The 18,181-nt window shown below is 41.1% G+C and overlaps 2 protein-coding genes across 3 annotated transcripts; one reads left to right on the top strand and one right to left on the bottom strand.

The window, feature by feature from the left end:
• Window positions 1-5,423: 5,423 nt before the first annotated feature.
• LOC126981394 (uncharacterized) lies at window positions 5,424-6,724 on the bottom strand. Its single transcript, XM_050832412.1, has 4 exons — window positions 6,682-6,724; window positions 6,253-6,388; window positions 5,939-6,122; window positions 5,424-5,857 (listed from the first exon to the last, which is right to left on the bottom strand). Exons 1-4 carry the CDS (start codon window positions 6,722-6,724, stop codon window positions 5,639-5,641), a joined length of 582 nt encoding a protein of 193 aa, XP_050688369.1. The 3' UTR covers window positions 5,424-5,638.
• Window positions 6,725-9,188: 2,464 nt separating this feature from the next.
• On the top strand, window positions 9,189-17,936 carry LOC126981464 (INO80 complex subunit C-like). 2 transcript variants are annotated; one of them, XM_050832528.1, is made up of 5 exons: window positions 9,189-9,334; window positions 11,189-11,487; window positions 12,877-12,976; window positions 14,068-14,135; window positions 17,464-17,936. In XM_050832528.1, the coding sequence occupies exons 2-5, from the start codon at window positions 11,413-11,415 to the stop codon at window positions 17,593-17,595; spliced, it is 375 nt and encodes a 124-aa protein (XP_050688485.1). In that variant the 5' UTR covers window positions 9,189-9,334; window positions 11,189-11,412; the 3' UTR covers window positions 17,596-17,936. The 2 variants fall into 2 exon arrangements, with proteins under 2 accessions (XP_050688485.1, XP_050688486.1); XM_050832529.1 differs by having other exon boundaries at window positions 9,270-9,411.
• The last annotated feature ends 245 nt before the right edge of the window (window positions 17,937-18,181 follow it).

Below are 18,181 nucleotides of genomic sequence, written 5' to 3'. Positions count from 1 at the left end.
CCTCCCCACGTCGCGCCCCTTCCTTCCTGTCTCCGGTACAGCTGACGCATCTCCCCCATCCTAGAATATTATTCCCATTTATCACGCTGAAGAAACCCTAATATGAAATTCTTAAAGTGATGACGCAGCTGGATTACAAAGTCAAGATAAGCGTCAAAGCTACAAAGAGCCAGGATATATTTTTAACGCTTCAGAAGATAGATGTATATAGAAGATACAGTGAGTTAAAGTAAATTACTGATTCACCCATTATTCAAAAAAGGCAGCTTATCCATCTTGTTGTCTTTCAAGAGAAAATTTGAGACGGAAACTCGCCCAGGAAAGTCATCATGGAACCCTTGAAATGTACTGTTTCATCATTGAGTAGTACTTCTACTGACACTCAACACCTTGACCAACACGACGATGAACTCGCCCAGGGCTGCGAGGCTGACAAGACGCTACCAGCCATGAGTGACCAAATGGGACGAAAATTATCTTAAACGTGCAAAGATTATCCATCTCTCTCTCTCTCTCTCTCTCTCTCTCTCTCTCTCTCTCTCTCTCTCTCTCTCTCTCACACACACACACTAGAGATATATAGATATATATATATATATATATATATATATATATATATATATATATATATATATATATATATATTGATAAAAGCAATTTCGAGTGTCCTCTTTAAACTGTGAATCAGGAGGATGTTTGCATTTACATGGCTCTGTGAGTTACTGTGACCCGGCGTTGGTTGGCGGCTAATGAGTTTTTACCCGTGGCTTTACGCGCCAAGTTAAATTCCCTTCTTGAAATAATGCCTAGAAATCCGAGAGCAGCGTTAAAAATATTACAACGAATGCCTGAGATTATAATTAACAGAGGAGTAATCACCTGACTTTGACTAGCCGGTTCCCCTACCTTTCCTCTCTTACCACACAGCACATCACTGCAACATCTTACCAAGGCTCAAAAATGCCGATGGAACGAATCATGTGCATCAGTATTAGATTCAGCAGCCAAAACAAGGAACTCGCTTCACTGTCTTGGGTTTCCTGTCCTCCCACTATTTCTTTGACAAAACAGGTATGCACACTTACTTCACATTAACGAAACTCTTTATGTTAAATAATTTTATAACTAGAGAGAGCTGCTCATTTTATTTTTAATAGTTACCGGCGCAAATTCGTTTTCATTAAATGCCATTTCTTGCTTTCTTTCAGGCGTGACTTTTACAAATCACTTTACATTCACCTGTTACTCCATAACAAAATACCACAACCACCAGATAAACGAACACAACGAACTCCAACCATACCTGAGTTAACATCCTTAAGAACACACCCTGTCATGCCAAATAAATATACCCCCAGACCCTGCACGATAGACCGCCCAACAACTTTTACTCTCCCACTTCTTTTTTTCCCCACTTTACCTTCCTCTCCTCCCTTACACCTCTTCCCCTCCTTATCTTACATATATAAAAGAAAATGTTGCTCCTAATAAATAGTAATAATCATTAATCAATCCTCTTCATGGCCGACACCCGCCAGAGGCCCATGGTCCATTCCGAGGAGGGATAAAATCTTTAACAACTTGAATAAATTTTCATGTCATTCATAAGATATACATAAAGAGAAGATTACTTAACAAAAAGCGGGAGACATACTGACAGAACATTTAAACATCTATTATCAGTTAATAGAAATTAGGGTTCAAACCGAATAAAATAGCATTACTAGCCTAATCTCGCTAATCAGGGCGATCGTATCTCTCAGCCTCCAAGCAAAAATTGACAAATAATCAAACATTACTCATCTGATTTGTAGTAGTAGTAGTAGTAGTAGTAGTAGTAGTAGTAGTAGTAGTAGTAGTAGTAGTAGTAGGCTACGCGTTTGAAACAGAATCACTAGCCTACTGCCGCTCACTCGTCTTGGCTGATTAACGTACCCGCTAACCTTGAAGCAAACCTACAGAAAAGCATTGATATCTAGCTACTACTGGATCGTCGTGCAGCCAACAGTATAGATTAATTAAAGAAATGATCGAACAGCCTGTCTGAAATCAGCAATGGAATCACCGATGGCTCAGTAACAATCGTTCAGCACGGGCCTCGTTAGCCAGTTTCCCTTGCCACACGAATAACAAACAGAGACACACATGGAAACTATTATTTGCACAGTGTTATATACCGGAGCAGTCTGCATAAAACATCACAGCCTAGACAACAGTGCTGGCTCCACAAACACCACTTCTACATACTTACCCCTGGCAGCCACGCACGGGAGGGTTCGCTGGTTGAAGATTCACCACGTAGATCGCTTTGCAGGCTGCTTCGACACCTTGCAGAGCCTCCAGACGCATAACAACACTCCAGGCTTCTTTAAATGACCACTAGGCAACACTTGATATTAAACAGTACGGACAGTCCCATACCCAGGCAGACACCGGCAGTCACGTAAGTACCCGTTTTTCTATCTGTGAGGACTGAGGAACCCGCGCTGCTGTCACTGCTGCCAACTGAAAATCTGGAAATGATCGTACCATTGAAATTGTTCTACACGCAAATGAATGGATCTCATAGTCTGTACGTCCCTTTTCTAGTCGCCACTCAGCATTGTAATATTTTTCTTTGTTTTACGTGTTAAGTTGGCAATAATCGGGCTGCTGTTATGCCTCCTCCCGTACCGCCAAATTTAAATTCCTTCAATCTTCCCTTTGGCTGCAAGAAACCTTCCTGTGGTCACTGTTTGTTATTTTCTAGTGCGATACCAAGGGATATTTCCGGTAAATAAGATTAACGTAGGTATTCTCTCTCTCTCTCTCTCTCTCTCTCTCTCTCTCTCTCTCTCTCTCTCTCTCTCTCTCTCTCCTGGTTCTAGGTTGTTGTTTTTTTGCGAAAGCACAAGATTATCGTTTAAATAGTAGAAAAAGATATTTTTGATCAAACCGCACAACAATGAGACACGCTATCGTACATTTTACCGAGGTTAAAACTGACGGATATCGTACGTCTGGCAACGCTGCTCTTGACCTCGTAAGCAGAACATCCTCGAATCTCGATCACAGTAGCCTACGTCAAGAGGGATTGATATGCTTGCAATAACATGTTCGTCTCACTTTAGCCTGAAGATAAATATTCCAGTTCTTTCAATCCAAATAATTCACCTGCGAGGACTATAAAGAAGTCAATAGTATGTAATATTATGTAACAGGCTCACGTTTTCTGTTTTCGTACTTACTGTTCATCCCACACTGGTTTTGAAACTCAGAAGTGAAGCTCGATGTTGTCAAATTTGCCAGCTTCCCTATCGCCAGTGCAGCGGCCTGGAGAATGCATGCGGACATCATGGATGATTATGAGAACCTTTACTCGGAAAACAAGAAAATAACAAATATATAGTTTAAAACTAGTTTACTGTGCATCTTTACATACAGCCTTAAATCATATTTTCTTATATATCTGTCATAAGAAACACGACACAAATAAGAAAGCTCAAATAAAAGTCAGACTTTCAACTATTCTATTTAGAACTGTAACCTGAAACTGCGTCTAAAACCGAAAGAGAAAACACCTGACACAAGGATGAGTCTATTGCCAACAATTTATTGAGACCAGACACGCCAGTAGAGTCGTCTGTCTCCACCCTGCTACGGGCCGCCTATGGCAAAGCCCGTGCTCCCCACTGAGTTCTGCATAAAACAGGATCGTATTGACCCTCACGCGACCAGAGAATTTGTATTCCGAAATGAATAATGAAAGCGTAGTCAGGCATTAGTCACTGTCTCAATACGGCCCCCAATCATTCTTTTTTTTCTCGCCTCTGACGCCAGTAGGCTTTCTTGATGGGGCCTGGTGGTCAGCCCCAGCCCATTATGGCGCAGGCAAGTGTTTATAGCGGCATCATCTTGCTTGGCTCATGATGCCGGAGCTCATATTTGACCATTTTTTTGAGAGAGAATCTAGTGTTCAGGTTCACAGGTGGTCTTCAGGACAGTATTATGGTAGTTTTAAGCCACTCGGCGATGACTGAAGAATTTTCAGCTTATTAGCAGCGGGCGGGACGCTAATCTACGTCCTCCTGGAAGCCGCGCCAGCACGCTGCCCACTCAGCCACCGCCTCCCCATGCTATGACGATCCGGATATAATTAATATATATATATATATATATATATATATATATATATATATATATATATATAGATATATATATAGATACACACACCTTTCTAGAGCAAGTCATCTTTAAAGAAAAGTAAATGATGTTTCCAACAGATCACTTCAGCCTAGTGTTTTTCAATTGTTCACAAGCGAGGAAAAAATCGTCACACATAAATGGATATCAAAACAAACTGACCAACTTCGGCCTCTTACCTATTTGGAACAATAAATTGCTGTTTAAAACTCCGAAAAGATGTGAAACATTTTTTTTCTTCATTTGTATGCAGTTTTCCTACATTAATACGCCACATGAATTTATTCATTATATGCACGTGATAAAGTATAGGTTGCTTAGAGACCTTTGAAATTCAGCAGTAAGTATGTATATATATATATATATATATATATATATATATATATATATATATATATATATATATACACACACATCTCAATCCATAGCGCCTGTAGGCTTTCTTCAGGGGCCTAGCTGGTGGTCGGCTCAAGCCCGTCATGGCGCAGGCAATTTTTTTTAAAGTGGCGCCAGTTATGCTTGGCTCATGCTGCCCCCCGGAACTCATTCTTGATTCACTGGACGGTTTCTTCTAGAGTCCGGGTTAATGGGTTGTCTTCAGGACAGCATGTGGGTAGTCTTAGGCCACTCGGCGGTGACTGAAAAATCCCAGGTGGTAGCGTGGGGATTCGAATCGACGTTGTCCATGGCGTGATGAATGCTGGCCCAGCACGCTAACCACTCAGCCACCGCCTACCCATATATATATATATATATATATATATATATATATATATATATATATATATATATATATATATATATATATATATAGATAGATAGATAGATAGATAGATAGATAGATAGATAGATAGATAGATAGATAGATAGATAGATAGATAGATAGACAGATAGAGAGAGAGAGAGAAATAAATAGATAGATAGATAGATAGATAAAGATACATAGAAATATAGATATAGATATAGATATAGATAGATAGATAGATAGATAGATAGATAAATGTCGGTAATTACTTCTATACATGAAAGAGTAAGACATTCTTGTGGACAATAACGACAACATATTTTATACCAGAGCACCAACAGTCAGTTCTTGGTGCTGCAAAACTTTAATCACACCCTTAGCGAATAAAGTATTAGTTGCTTGAAGATCTTTGATATTCAGTAATTACTCTATATATGTGTCGATAATTCCTTTAACAAATAAAAGAATAAAGCACTCGTGTGAACAGCAATGGCAACAGCAAGTGATCCAGGCCACCAGCAGCCAGTTCTCGGTGCTGCTAAACTTTAGCCACCCCTCATGGAGGAGTCCAATTCTTTCGGAACGGTGAAGAAAGAAGAGCAATAGATAAATGAGTAAATTTTGTAAATGGGTATTTTTTCAGTTCTAAGCATACAGTGTTCCAGTTGTTGGACTGACTTTATCATTGACTGGACCCCGATAACAGAGTGTTCAAATCCCCTTAAGTACGAAGACTTTAACATCAGCAATCTGCAGATGACTGTCATACTCGACCATCATCTTCTTGATGGAGACGTAGATGCCGCGCACGCCACCATCGCTGAGGCAGGACAGGCGGCCCTGGGCGGGGTTGTAGGGCCCTTTGTATGTCGCGAATAGCGTGTACGAGGAGAAGTTACCGTTGGCGATGTACTCATTTCCCACACGTACCTGCAAGTGTAAAGAAACAAATCCTGACAGTCTCTTCGCCAACACCCGAGGAAAGTTTCGGCGCTATTGGTTACTACTGACCTCAACGTCGTGAAACCTCCCAGGGGCGTAATTTCGGCGGGTCATTATCTGAATTTCATATACCGTCTGCGTCACGCCGAGGTACAGCAGCCACCAGGGACTCGTGTCACTCGTCTCTGAGATGAATTGGCTGTTGTCCGTCTCGTCGAGGTCCACAGCTCTGCCTGGCGCATAAATTGGGTTCCTGGAACATTTGCATTTACCATATTACTTTTAGGTTGTAGAAGTTATATACTTAGATGGGAGGGTATATTGCGCCCTAATACAAAATAGGAATACAATTTTTTTTTTCAGAACTGTCTCAGTATACTTACGAAGTAAAAATGCTGCTTGCATAAGCGATCATGCCAAGAGCCCTGTTCTCCAGTGTGTCCGGCAGGGGGAAGAAGCGGAAGGTGTTGGAGGGGGAGGCGGGGAGAGCCGACTTTCCAAACAGCGTGCACGAGGTGCCTGCAACACCGTGGAGACGAGTCATCTACGTGTGGCACCTTCACACACACACACACACACACACACACACACACATACATACATATATATATATATATATATATATATATATATATATATATATATATATATATATATATATATATATATATATATATATATATATATATATATATATATATATATATATATATATATATATATATATATATATATATATATATATATATATATATATATATATATATATATTAAACATGAAGGTAGATAGTAAAGACAAATATATATCTCACCATTGAAAGTGTATTTATTGGCCACCTTCGCGACGCACAGCATCGCACACTGAATCTCCGTGGCCGCGCTCAGTTGGGTCACCGGACCTTCGGGCTCACAGACACTCCCTGCACCGCCACGTATCTTCGCCACCTGCGTCCCCGTGGCGATGGAGACACCTGCCCAAACTAACAACCACGCAACAACAACACCTGCCATTACTGTCATCAATCTGTATAATAGAGATAAATAACGTAGATTATGCAGCTAATGAGACGATGAGCGGGTGATGATTATCTCGAAAGATATCGGATGTTACTGTGCACAGTTTTACACTGTAGCGCTTGGTTTGCCTTGGCTCGTGTGAAGAAAAAAATGTTTCACCAAATTTTTGGGGGAGCAAGCATGTCGGAGTGAAGTTCTGAATAAGTAATTTCCATGCCACGATGCGAGTCCAGCACGCTGCTCTTTATGCTTCACAAGCACACCACGCGTTGAGTGTCTTGTCATGCCTGCAAGAATTTCTGACGCATCAATATTCACCGACAATCACTTTTATCTATTTTTATTATACTTTCCTGTGCTTCATATGATAATGAGTAGATTTAATTTACGTTTGATGTCACAGTAGATAAGTAACAAAAGGGGAAGGTGGAGGCAAGGGGTGGAGGCAGGTACAAGATACTGCGTGGCCAGCAGGACAATCACGGCAACACAGGAATAAGCTCACCGACCGACGCTCCGGTAGTGAGGTTTGATTTTTCTAGACACACGTCCAGCCACCGCCTCATGCTGGTGGTGGTCGATGTGTTGCCAGACGGTTATTATTGTCTTTATATACTCTTCAAAAATATACATTTTTAGTTACTTTTGTGACAAGTATGTTTGTCTCGCTAAGATATTTCTTTGTACTTTATTGGTATATAGTGATTATTCTCTCTCTCTCTCTCTCTCTCTCTCTCTCTCTCTCTCTCTCTCTCTCTCTCTCTCTCTCTCTCTCTCTCTCTCTCTCTCTCTCCACGTCATCAGACAAATTAACTATCAATCTCACCTTCAAGACTCCACTGACATTATGTTATACGTTTATATATGTATATATATATATATATATATATACATATATATATATATATATATATATATATATATATATATATATATATATATATATGTATATATATATATATATATATATATATATATATATATATATTTGTCTCATGAACCAATTCACAAACTTGAAATAGTTACGTTAAACAAAAAAGATAATGCTAAACAAACTCTATTTGAGTGTATTCTGCACTGCATAGTCTGTAAGTGACCTGGCGTGTCTACTTCCAAAACCTGTTAACTGAATGACCAGTAAATTTGGATTACAAACAAGAATTTACTAATGATAGGATAAAGCTGCATTTGCTTGGCATACCCCTGACGCGTAACCAATCTTTGTGTGATGCCTCAATTCCATCATTCTTTCAAGATTACGAGAGAACCTATTCACCTTCGTGTTCGTCCTAAAGCGACTAACACCCAATTACAGCACAGAATGCAATGTTCAACCCCACATTTTCACTGACATATAGAATAATCAATAAACTGAAAGAGCAGAAAAAACTAAGACATTTTATTCTTCGGTGCCCAAGATACACAGAAGACAGTACAAGAATGTCACTCCAACAAAAACCTAAGATCGAAAATTATATTGGCATAATTTGCAACTTTTTGTTTGAAAAAGTAACACAAATAGCAGAGGAAACACTAGATTAGGTACCTCTGGCAACAAAAGAAATGACCGCAGCACTTGTCTGTCACTGGTGCTGGGAATCAGAAAAAAGACTAATGTAGATGCTAGTGAGAAGAGCTGGAAAATAAGAGAAGCAGAGAAAGAGAATTAAAGGAGGGAAAACGAGGATGCTGCTTGAAGACATGAAACCCCTGAATACCAATGTTCATATGTCTGATGGAAATGCTTATTTTTTGCTTCGTCTTCATAAAACTGTTTCTTGTTGATTCACTTGAATGCTTAAACTGGTTGGTCCTCTTTTATTTTAGTATTCTTGATCGCTTTTTCCACATTTGTGTTATAAATCTTTTTCTTGTTTCATTGTCTCTGGTGTCTTCGTGTGTATTGTACATAAATGTATACTTGTTCATGGTACGATAACCCTTCTGCATTACCTTGGGCAACCCTGTTCCTCCTCGTTTTCCTTCCTCCACTGGCAGTGTTTTATGGATAACTCCTCGAAGCTGACTGACAATATCTATGTTTCTGATTTCCTTTCTTATTCTCTTCCGCTGCTTCTCTTGTTTTCTGTCTCTTGTCACTAGCACATACATTACAACTCCAGTCATTTTCTTTGAGGCCAAACACCAACAGAAGACAAATGTTTAGTAAGTGGGGCAGAAATGGAGGATCTAGAGCACTCTTGTTAGAATCTTCAGGGAAATTTAAAAAACGGATCCAAGAGACAAAGCAGGAGGAGTAATTATTGAAAGAAGGACGTTGTAGTTATGGCAAGGAGACTACCCCTTCAAGTTATGGGGTGCCGTTGCAAAGGCAGTAACCACCCTTCATCTTGGTCTTGGTCTTGGTCCTCGCCCCCCAAACAATAACAAGCGTCCCTAACCACGGACCAGCACAGGGTGGGTCTACCTTGAACAGGACACCTTCAGGTACTTATCTATCGTAACAGGGAACTATTATAACGTCTGAAAGGGGTGGTGATCTGCCTTCAACAGGACACCTTCAGGTACTTCACAGTGACAACAGGGACCCGTGCAGCGCCTCGTTAGTGATAGTCTATAACTGCAAGTATAGATTTGAGCTATTTTTAAAGTATGAAATCACCTGGATGTTTGATTAGATCTACAATTTCTTCATCTGCTCTGCCCCTTCTCGTTCCTTTCAAATATTTCTTCATCCATGGTTACACTGGGAATTTCTGAGTTAAGTAAACATCACCTAAACTACAACAAGACAATTAAATCTCACCACCATCATTTTGCCAACCTTGATCACTACAGCTTAGTGTAGCATTTCGGACAATTTACCGTTTCACCCAACCAATGATTTTCTGACGTGGTTCATGTTTTTCTGGTGATAGATTTAGTGAATTGCACGATTTTGTACCTCATTTTCGTCGCAAATGTCTACTTTTCGAGTTATAACTCTTTAAGGGTAAAGATTCATATTAGGTCCGTGCCAGTATCTCATAATCTACTTTATGAAACATCAGTATCTCTTCATATATCTTTTCTACAAACCTTCAACAGTCATGGAAACGCTTTGAAAATCGAATTCAAGGACTTATTTTTTACTCTTGAAAATAGGGGATAATGTTTAGGAAAGCGTGTCGCCTCCTCTGCTGGCCGCAGCGACGCTGCAGCCACCGCAGCCGCAAAATAGCTCGCAGAGGGCTTAGGGTCGGGGAGCATATTTAAACTACTCCAACCGAACTTTACGACCTACTAACGGGGGGGCTGCGCCCCCCTGGACCCCCCCTCATGTATATATGACTTATTTCAGCGAGGAGGTATTTCTCGCAACACCCGCTGCAGCGTCGCCGCGGCCAGCAGAGGAGGTAAAAAAAAAGTCCTTGAATTGAATTTTCAAAGCGTTTCCATGACTGTTGAAGGTTTGTAGAAAAGATATATGAAGAGATACTGATGTTTCATAAGGTATGTAATGAGATACTGGCACAGACCTAAAACGAATCTTAACCCTCTTTAAGTTCATTTAATTCTACTGATGAGTTTTATGTTTGGGCTTTTTATTTATTTTTTTATTTATTTTTATTTTTTTATTTTTACGTTGCGACCTATTGCGTCGGTAGGCTTCTTCCCGGTGGATCCTGATGGTCGGTCCAAGGCTTCTTTCCGGTGGGTCCTGATGGTCGGCCCAGCCCGTTCTGGCGCAGGCGAGTGTTTATAGTGGCGCCATCTTGCATTGGCTCATGCTGCCCTCCCGGAGCTCATCTTTAATCCTAGAATCTAGAGTCCGGGTTGATAGGTGGTCTTCTGGACAGCATGTGGGTAGTTTTAAGCCACTCAGCGGGGGCTGAAAAATCCCAGCTTGGTGGCACTGGGCGGGGATTGAACTTGCATCCTCCTGAACGCGGGGCCGTCTCGCTATCCATTTAGCCACCGCCTCCCCATTGTACTGCATGTACTGTACCTTATGTTAATTTTGGTTTGAGTATAGATAATATGATAATTTTAATTCATTAATTAAAGTAATTTAAACAGGTTCAATTGTGTATAAGAAGTTAATTCATGTGAGGAGGAGGGGGGGGGGGTGCCACTAAAGGGTTTATATAAGTTCAGGGTGCCATCACTGAAAAAAGATTGAAAACCACTGTGGTAGATGGTGGTCTGCCTTGAGCAGGACACTGGACACCTCACCATGCTAAACAACACCAGCAGGCAACCAGTGTCTCATACAGGTGGTGGACTACCTTGACCAGGCACCTTAACATTCTAAACAATAGCACCACACCACAAGCAACAGGTAACCAGTGTCTCCTACAGGTTATGGTCTACTGCTCTACCTTGAACTGAACACACCACCATTCTCCAAGATACTCAAGAATCTCAGTGCCAGACATCGAGAATTAGTTGATAAGTCAAGATTTGTGAGAAGAGAAGACCACTTGTAGGGCACCTTGTTTAGAGACTGCAAGGAAACCATCTTCTGCCTATAGAACACTCACCTGTGCCTCAACTATTTCCACGCTATTGAATGAGCCTATAACATGGTGACAACGGATGACACGGTTGAGGAAAAAGAGGAGAAGAAGCCTCCTGTATTCAAGAACCCTGAGTTTCAAGTGAGTTATAAATAGAGTTAAATCTTTGAAGTTTGAGTCATGTATACCAGTTGCTCAGTTTCATTCTTGAGAAACCTTGAATGTAACTGTGACCTTTCCATGGTTTTATTTAGTGACATTTCATACAGTATTAGTATTTATATTGTTAGATTCAATAATCATTCTAACCATTATCTTCTAAACCAAATCTGCTTCCTTCTTAACTGTAAAAAGAGTTAAGCAATCCTGCAGTTCTCTTGAAAACTCAATAGCCACCTAAAATATGTATAGAAGAATGATTGGTAATAAGCATCTGCGCAGAATCATATGATATAGCTGGAATGACTTTGTGTCAAACCTGCGACCACTCTGTGAGACTGATTTGATATATATATTACCCGCACAGTCCATCAATGCCAACTCCAGCTAATCAAGCATGTGGCACACTACCCAGAAGGTGACCCAGTTCATCAGGTTGTTTCTGTAAGAGACAACAAGGGGCACCCACAGAGTTCATGGCTTAAGTCAATACATTCTGCCATGAGGTACTCAGGCATTGTAGGGTGGGCGAGGCAACACACCCCATGGCGTATGCCCCCATTGATTGATTGATTAAATAGGTATTTTCTTTAGCACCTCCATGGTGCAGTGCTTAGCGTGACTAACCGTCAGTCGGGGGCCTCCATGGGGGGGGCTTGGCGAAATTGTGGGGGGGGCTAAGTAAAAAAACAGGTAGACAATGTTCTTACAATATATATTTTTTTTTGCTTTGGGGGCCCCCCCTGGCCTCCGGGGCCTAAGCCCACGCTTAGGCGCTTATGCGTCGGGCCGGCCCTGCTAACCGTCAATCCTGGGATCTTGATTTGAATCCCAACCCAAACAATCTACATGCAGCTCACCCATCTGTTCATCCTCCCTTGCGGGCTGGTTGATAAATGGGTACCTGGAGAAACCTTGGTAAACTGTGGTCACCTGGATGTTGCACTGGCCCTGTGTTGCAGGAAAAATAAGTTTTTACTCACCACAAGCTCAAAGGGACAATCCAACAGAAATGAGCACCACACCCAGCCACAGCTGTAGTGGATGCCCCAACTTTACAAAAAAAAAAATAATAATAATAATAATAATAATAATAATAATAATAATATTTTCTTTGAAGTGCTCACCTGAAGAACTTTTCAATAATATTGTTTGCAGGGTCATATTACTGTCAGTTCATGAGAAATCAGTTCTGTCACTTTGTGTGCATGCACACACGCATGCGCTGGAAATGATGGACCTGCAGGAATACGTTCCGCACACTCTGCAGCTGAGTTCGTATTCATTAACATAGTCCAACATTTACATATTAAAATTCAATTTTGAGATGATGTATGAGAAAAGTTTATATAGAATAGTATATATTTGCAGCACACAGCCTTCCGCAGCAGCAAGAAGAGGGGATGGAGGAACCTCAAGCAGATCATCTCCCTAGAGAGGGCGCACACTTGGCCTCATGATGCTGTGCACTGTGAGTCACACCTTAGCAGGAAATTCTGTTTCCTTAGGGGAATACTAGTAACCTGTTTCTGTAACTTATCAATAACACTTGTAGCTTACAACTAAGGGATATGATAGAAATAAATAAAACAATTAATTTAAATTGTGCATAGTCCTAAATTACATTTAATTGATGATATTTTAAAAGCCTCCTTCCTGATTTGCTTCTTGAGATATTGGGTGATCTTGGTAATATTTTACACTAAAGTCAGGAAGGGCTTCTAGCTTTTCCTCACTTCTACTTGTTGCGCCGACTAAATGAAACTTTCCAACTTCCTCACTTCTACCATAGGAATAATTATCATAAAGACATTGACTTGTGATGGCATTAGACATGTGGACAGATAGCAGCTTGGTTGGTTGAGTATAGACTGCCTGTCATTGCCAGGTTTTCTACCAAAGTCAAGTTGAGGTGACTGATACACAAAAATCTTCTCAGATGTCCTATGACTAGTATTATGAATTTTAGTATTATACTGAGTGGTCTGAATCGTCTCTGTCATACTAGCCATCATGTTCAAGTTGTCACTGATTAGTCTTGGAATAAACCTTTGTCATCAGCTCATCTTGAGGGCCTGGGTCAGTACGCCTGTATCATTAGTGGGTGAGGGCTTCAAATGTATTCATAATGCTTTATTGTTTCATATGCAATTTTTCAAAGTAACAACTAGTGACATTTTAACAAAAAGTCAATATTTTGTGAACTGAATGGTGTTTTCTAAGGAGTGTAGCAAGCAAAGTGTCACATCAATCACACTTCATGTGTTGAAGCTTTGTGGCAGCACCTTATTTTTATGTAGACATTGAATGAAATGCCTCATGATAATCACTTAAAGATATAGAGCAGCATATGGAGAAGTATTTATATGTTAGATAGATATGATTTTACCATATTGTTATATTTTTGTGTGGACCTGTGCATTGTTTGGGGACGATGGGCCAATTTTACAATGTTTTGTGGCCATTGTGGTGTGGCTTTTTTGTTTATGTATTATATATAGGGAATGGAAAGAAGGGGATTCTATTACCAAAATATATAAATGATTCCCAATTCTGTTGCAGATAGCAGCATTGATGCCCCGCCCTCCTTCACCCCAGCCAAGAAGTATTCAGATGTTTCTGGCCTACCAGTAAGTTTTCATTGTCTGTTAGTTTGTATTAGTTAGCTAAATGGAGAGAGACATGGGCCTGGAATGAAAGTCAGACATATAGAGTGCAGGCAGTGGAAATGAGTTATTTGAGGAGTGCATGTGGTGTGAGTAGAATGGTTGGAATGAATAATGAAAGTGGCCTGGTGGTAAGCCCAAGCCCATCATGGCACAAGCAGTTTTTATCATCATCATCATCACCATTTCATCGACGCCTGCTCCTAGGAGCTCCCACCAGGGGATGGCCACAGCAGAAAAGCTTCCAATTTTCTCTATCCAGACACTCCCTTCTTGCCTGCTCAAAGTTTCTCAAAGATCTTTCCCCCCTCTCCCTAATGTACTCTTGCACCCTATCCCTCCATTTCACTGGAGGTCGTCCACTAGCATTCCCTCCCTCTATCTCACTCACATACACCCTTCTGGTCAACTTACTCTGGTCCATTCGCTCCATTTATGCTTGGCTCATGCTGCCCTCCGGAACTCATACTTGATTCACTCAGACGGTTTCTTCTAGAGTCCGGGTTGATGGGTGGTCTTCAGGACAGCATGTGGGTAGTCTTAGGCCACTCAGCGGCAACTGAAAAACCTAGGTGGTAACGGGTGGATTCGAAGTGACATTGTCCATGGCGCAGTGAATGCGGGGCCCGCATGCTAACCACTCGGCCACCACCTACCCTACTTGATTTAATAATAATAATGATAGTAATAATAACATTAACATTAATATGATAATAATAGATGGTTATAATCTTCATAATTATGATAATGAAAATAATAATAAATATACATATGTAATAAAAAATAGCAATAAGACTAAATTATCAGTATAGTGTAGTGTATTATGACTGATATGAGTAGCCAAAGTCTTTACTGGCTGCGCGTGCTCGAACACATCTTTATCAGTCTTGCTAACGGCAGGGTGAAAAATATGCAGGAGAGGTGGCGTCAAATCATCAGTGTCGGTATTCATCATCATCATCATTTCGTTTAACGTCCGTTTTCACTCTTCCTAAGTGGTTGGATGCTTTATGGCTCTCCTCCATTCTACTCTGTCTTCTGCCTAATGTTCATCCAATCCCATCAATGCCAAGTCTTCCTGTATACACCTCCACGTTTTCCTAGGTCTACCAACTGGTCTCCTTCCTCTAATCTCTCCACAACTCCCAGTATTGTATCCTCATCTGCTCATTTTACATGCCCAAACCATCAGAGTCTTTCCTTTCTGAGCACTGTTTCCAGGTCCTCTACTCCACATCTGTTAGCTACATCTGCACTGGACACCCTATCTTGCCACCTGATCCCTGCCATATACCTCAGCATTCTGCGATCACTTGCTCTCAATACCTCCATCAATTTTCTAGTTAGAGCCCATGTTTCTGCTCCATACAACATCACTGATCTCATACACACTTGGTACACCCTAGCTCTGCTCTTTAGAGGGATGCTACAATTCACGAGTAGACTAGCCACCTCCCTCCACTTTAACCACACTGCCGCCACTCTCGCTCTCACTGTCCTCTCCACTCCTGCCTCACAGTCCAGAACATCTCCCAAATAACAGAAATGTTCTACCTCATCCAGCTTTCCTCCATTCACCTCTAGTTCATCCCTCTCAGTTTCTTGTCCTTGCTGTCTCTTTACGCAAGCTGGACACTTAAAATTCTGCACTCCTCTTACATTTCTGAGGCCTGAGCATCTAAGGTGGCACCACTGCCTGCAACATGTGCACAAGACAGAATTTACACCCACTCCCTTCCCTCAGCATCCACATGGGTATTTTTCTGATTTAATCTTTTCTCTTGCTTCTTTTCCAGTCACCTTGTACTTTGTTTTTTCCATATTAATTTTCGAACCTCTCTCCTTCATTCCTTCCTTCCATTTATTAAACTTTTCTTTCACTTCTGCTGTCTCTGCATACTACCAAGTCATCTGCATACAGCAGCTCCCATGGTGCCTCTCCTCTTGCTTCTTTTGTTGCCTCCTCCATTACTCTTATAAACAGGAGCTAGCTAAGGACAGATCCCTGGGGAACCCCCACTCCAATTTCGAACTCATCTGATGTTCCCGCCACTGTTTTCATTCTCGATTTTGTACCTTCATATAGTCCCATCACCGATTCAACCAATCTTTCTGGTACTCTTTGCCTTCTCAATGCTCATCTTATAATTTCCCTTGGTACTCTGTCAAATGCTTTCTCTAGATCTACAAAAACATGATATAATCTCCTCCTCTTCTTCCTAAACCTTTCCTGAAGCCCTCTCATAGCATATATTGCTTCAGTTGTTGATCTCCCTGGGCAAAAGCCAAACTGACAGTTATCAATTCTTATTAATGCCTCTGCTTGCCTCTTCATGCAATAGGCGCATGCCTCCTGTACGCACGAAAAGTTGCACACGTTTGAACGCGCCTTTAGCCAAACACCCCACCAGGTTGTTGTGGTGGCAGGAAAGGTAAGGTAAGGTGGATGCATACACTATAGCTGCACGTGGCTGCGGTGCTCATCTCCGATCTGTTGGCCCTTTGAGCCTGTGGTAGGTAAGAACCAGTTACCCAGGACACAGGCCAAAGTGAAATCTGGGATTCCCACAGTTTACCTTCCCCAGGTTTCCCAAGGTACCCGTTTATCAACCAGCCCGAAAGGGAGGATGAACAGCTGGGTGAGCTGCTCACCGATTGCCCAGGCTGGGATTCGAGCTCAGGCCCATTGAGTAGTAGCCAGGCACACTGACCACCAGACCACGGAGGGGGAGAGTACGTCAGTTATATGAGTGGCCATAGTCACCTCTGCTGTATCTTCTTAACCTCTGTGATTGTTTCATTCAACTATGATTGCTGTTTCCAGTAAGTCGTCACCTATGGAAGCTGCTGCGGGACTAATGTGAGGGAGTTGTTATGGGCACCCCTTTGGTTGCCGACTGGCCCATGGCTCGGGCACGTTGACTGATCTTGTTGGGAGGGACTTGAGATGGATAAGGTAGATGCGTGGTGGCTTGCTCTGGGATACTGTCAGGGTTTGAGGCGGCGAGTGAGTGAAGTGGCGCTCCCCCAGATGTATGCTCCCCATTAGTTAGTGAACTTTATATATTCACAAACATTACTCTCATTTATGTCTGTAGTTACTTAGTTCTTCTTGTGGGTCTAACTTTACACCATTAAGCTAAGCTGTACTTAGACTGATGTAAAGCCATTGAGAAGTGTAGAATTAATACTTACAGACATGTATGAGTTATTTAATTTAAACTGAGTATCTCTTCCTTTGAGCCAAAGGTAAGTTGAATTATATTTTAATGAAAGGTTTATTTACTTTCAGTCAAACTATACGGACCCCCTAACAAAGCTCAGATTTGCTGACTCATCTGAATTTTATCGAGTCCGAGATCTTCCAATGGACATTGTGAATGGACTCTTAGAACTACGGAAAGCAAACAGCATTGTTGGTTGATGGCCATCAGACTTAGAAGATTTTAGGACGTCCTGGTCTTAGTTTAAGGTTCATAAACTCCAAGAATAAGTAATGAGTCTAAGAGAAATTATATCACATTCAAATCTTTACAAAAGATCATTATTAGAACTGCAGGACATTGTGTGCATTGTAATATTTTACATTTAGTCCCTAATGTATTCACAGGTAATGAAATTCAAGGAAATGTGAACTTCATATAGAAAAGGATTGAAAGTTCTTACAAACATTTGTATGTTTCACTAATTTGTTTGTAACTTGGAGCTCAAGGTGTGTATTAAAGCAAACTCTTAGTAATAAGAAGTATTTTGATATCAGTAAAACTTTATTTTTCCTTTACTCACCATTTTTGATGTTCTATGTTGCAAGTCATGATTATAGCGATGTACATCAATCAATTGAAACAGTAATTCCCTCCATTTTCATAACATGTCCAAACCATCTTGGTGAACTTCACTTTACCCATTCCACCACTCCACATTCAACATCTCTTGGTCTCACAGCCATCCTGAGCACCCCTTCATCACTCATACCATCCCCTATTTTTTGGAGGGGGCCTGATGATCAG

This window comes from Eriocheir sinensis, chromosome 48, assembly GCF_024679095.1.
Source record: "Eriocheir sinensis breed Jianghai 21 chromosome 48, ASM2467909v1, whole genome shotgun sequence".
Lineage (NCBI taxonomy): Eukaryota > Metazoa > Arthropoda > Malacostraca > Decapoda > Varunidae > Eriocheir > Eriocheir sinensis.
Note: the sequence above shows the minus strand (reverse complement) of the source record. Positions and strands in the feature narration are given on the sequence as shown.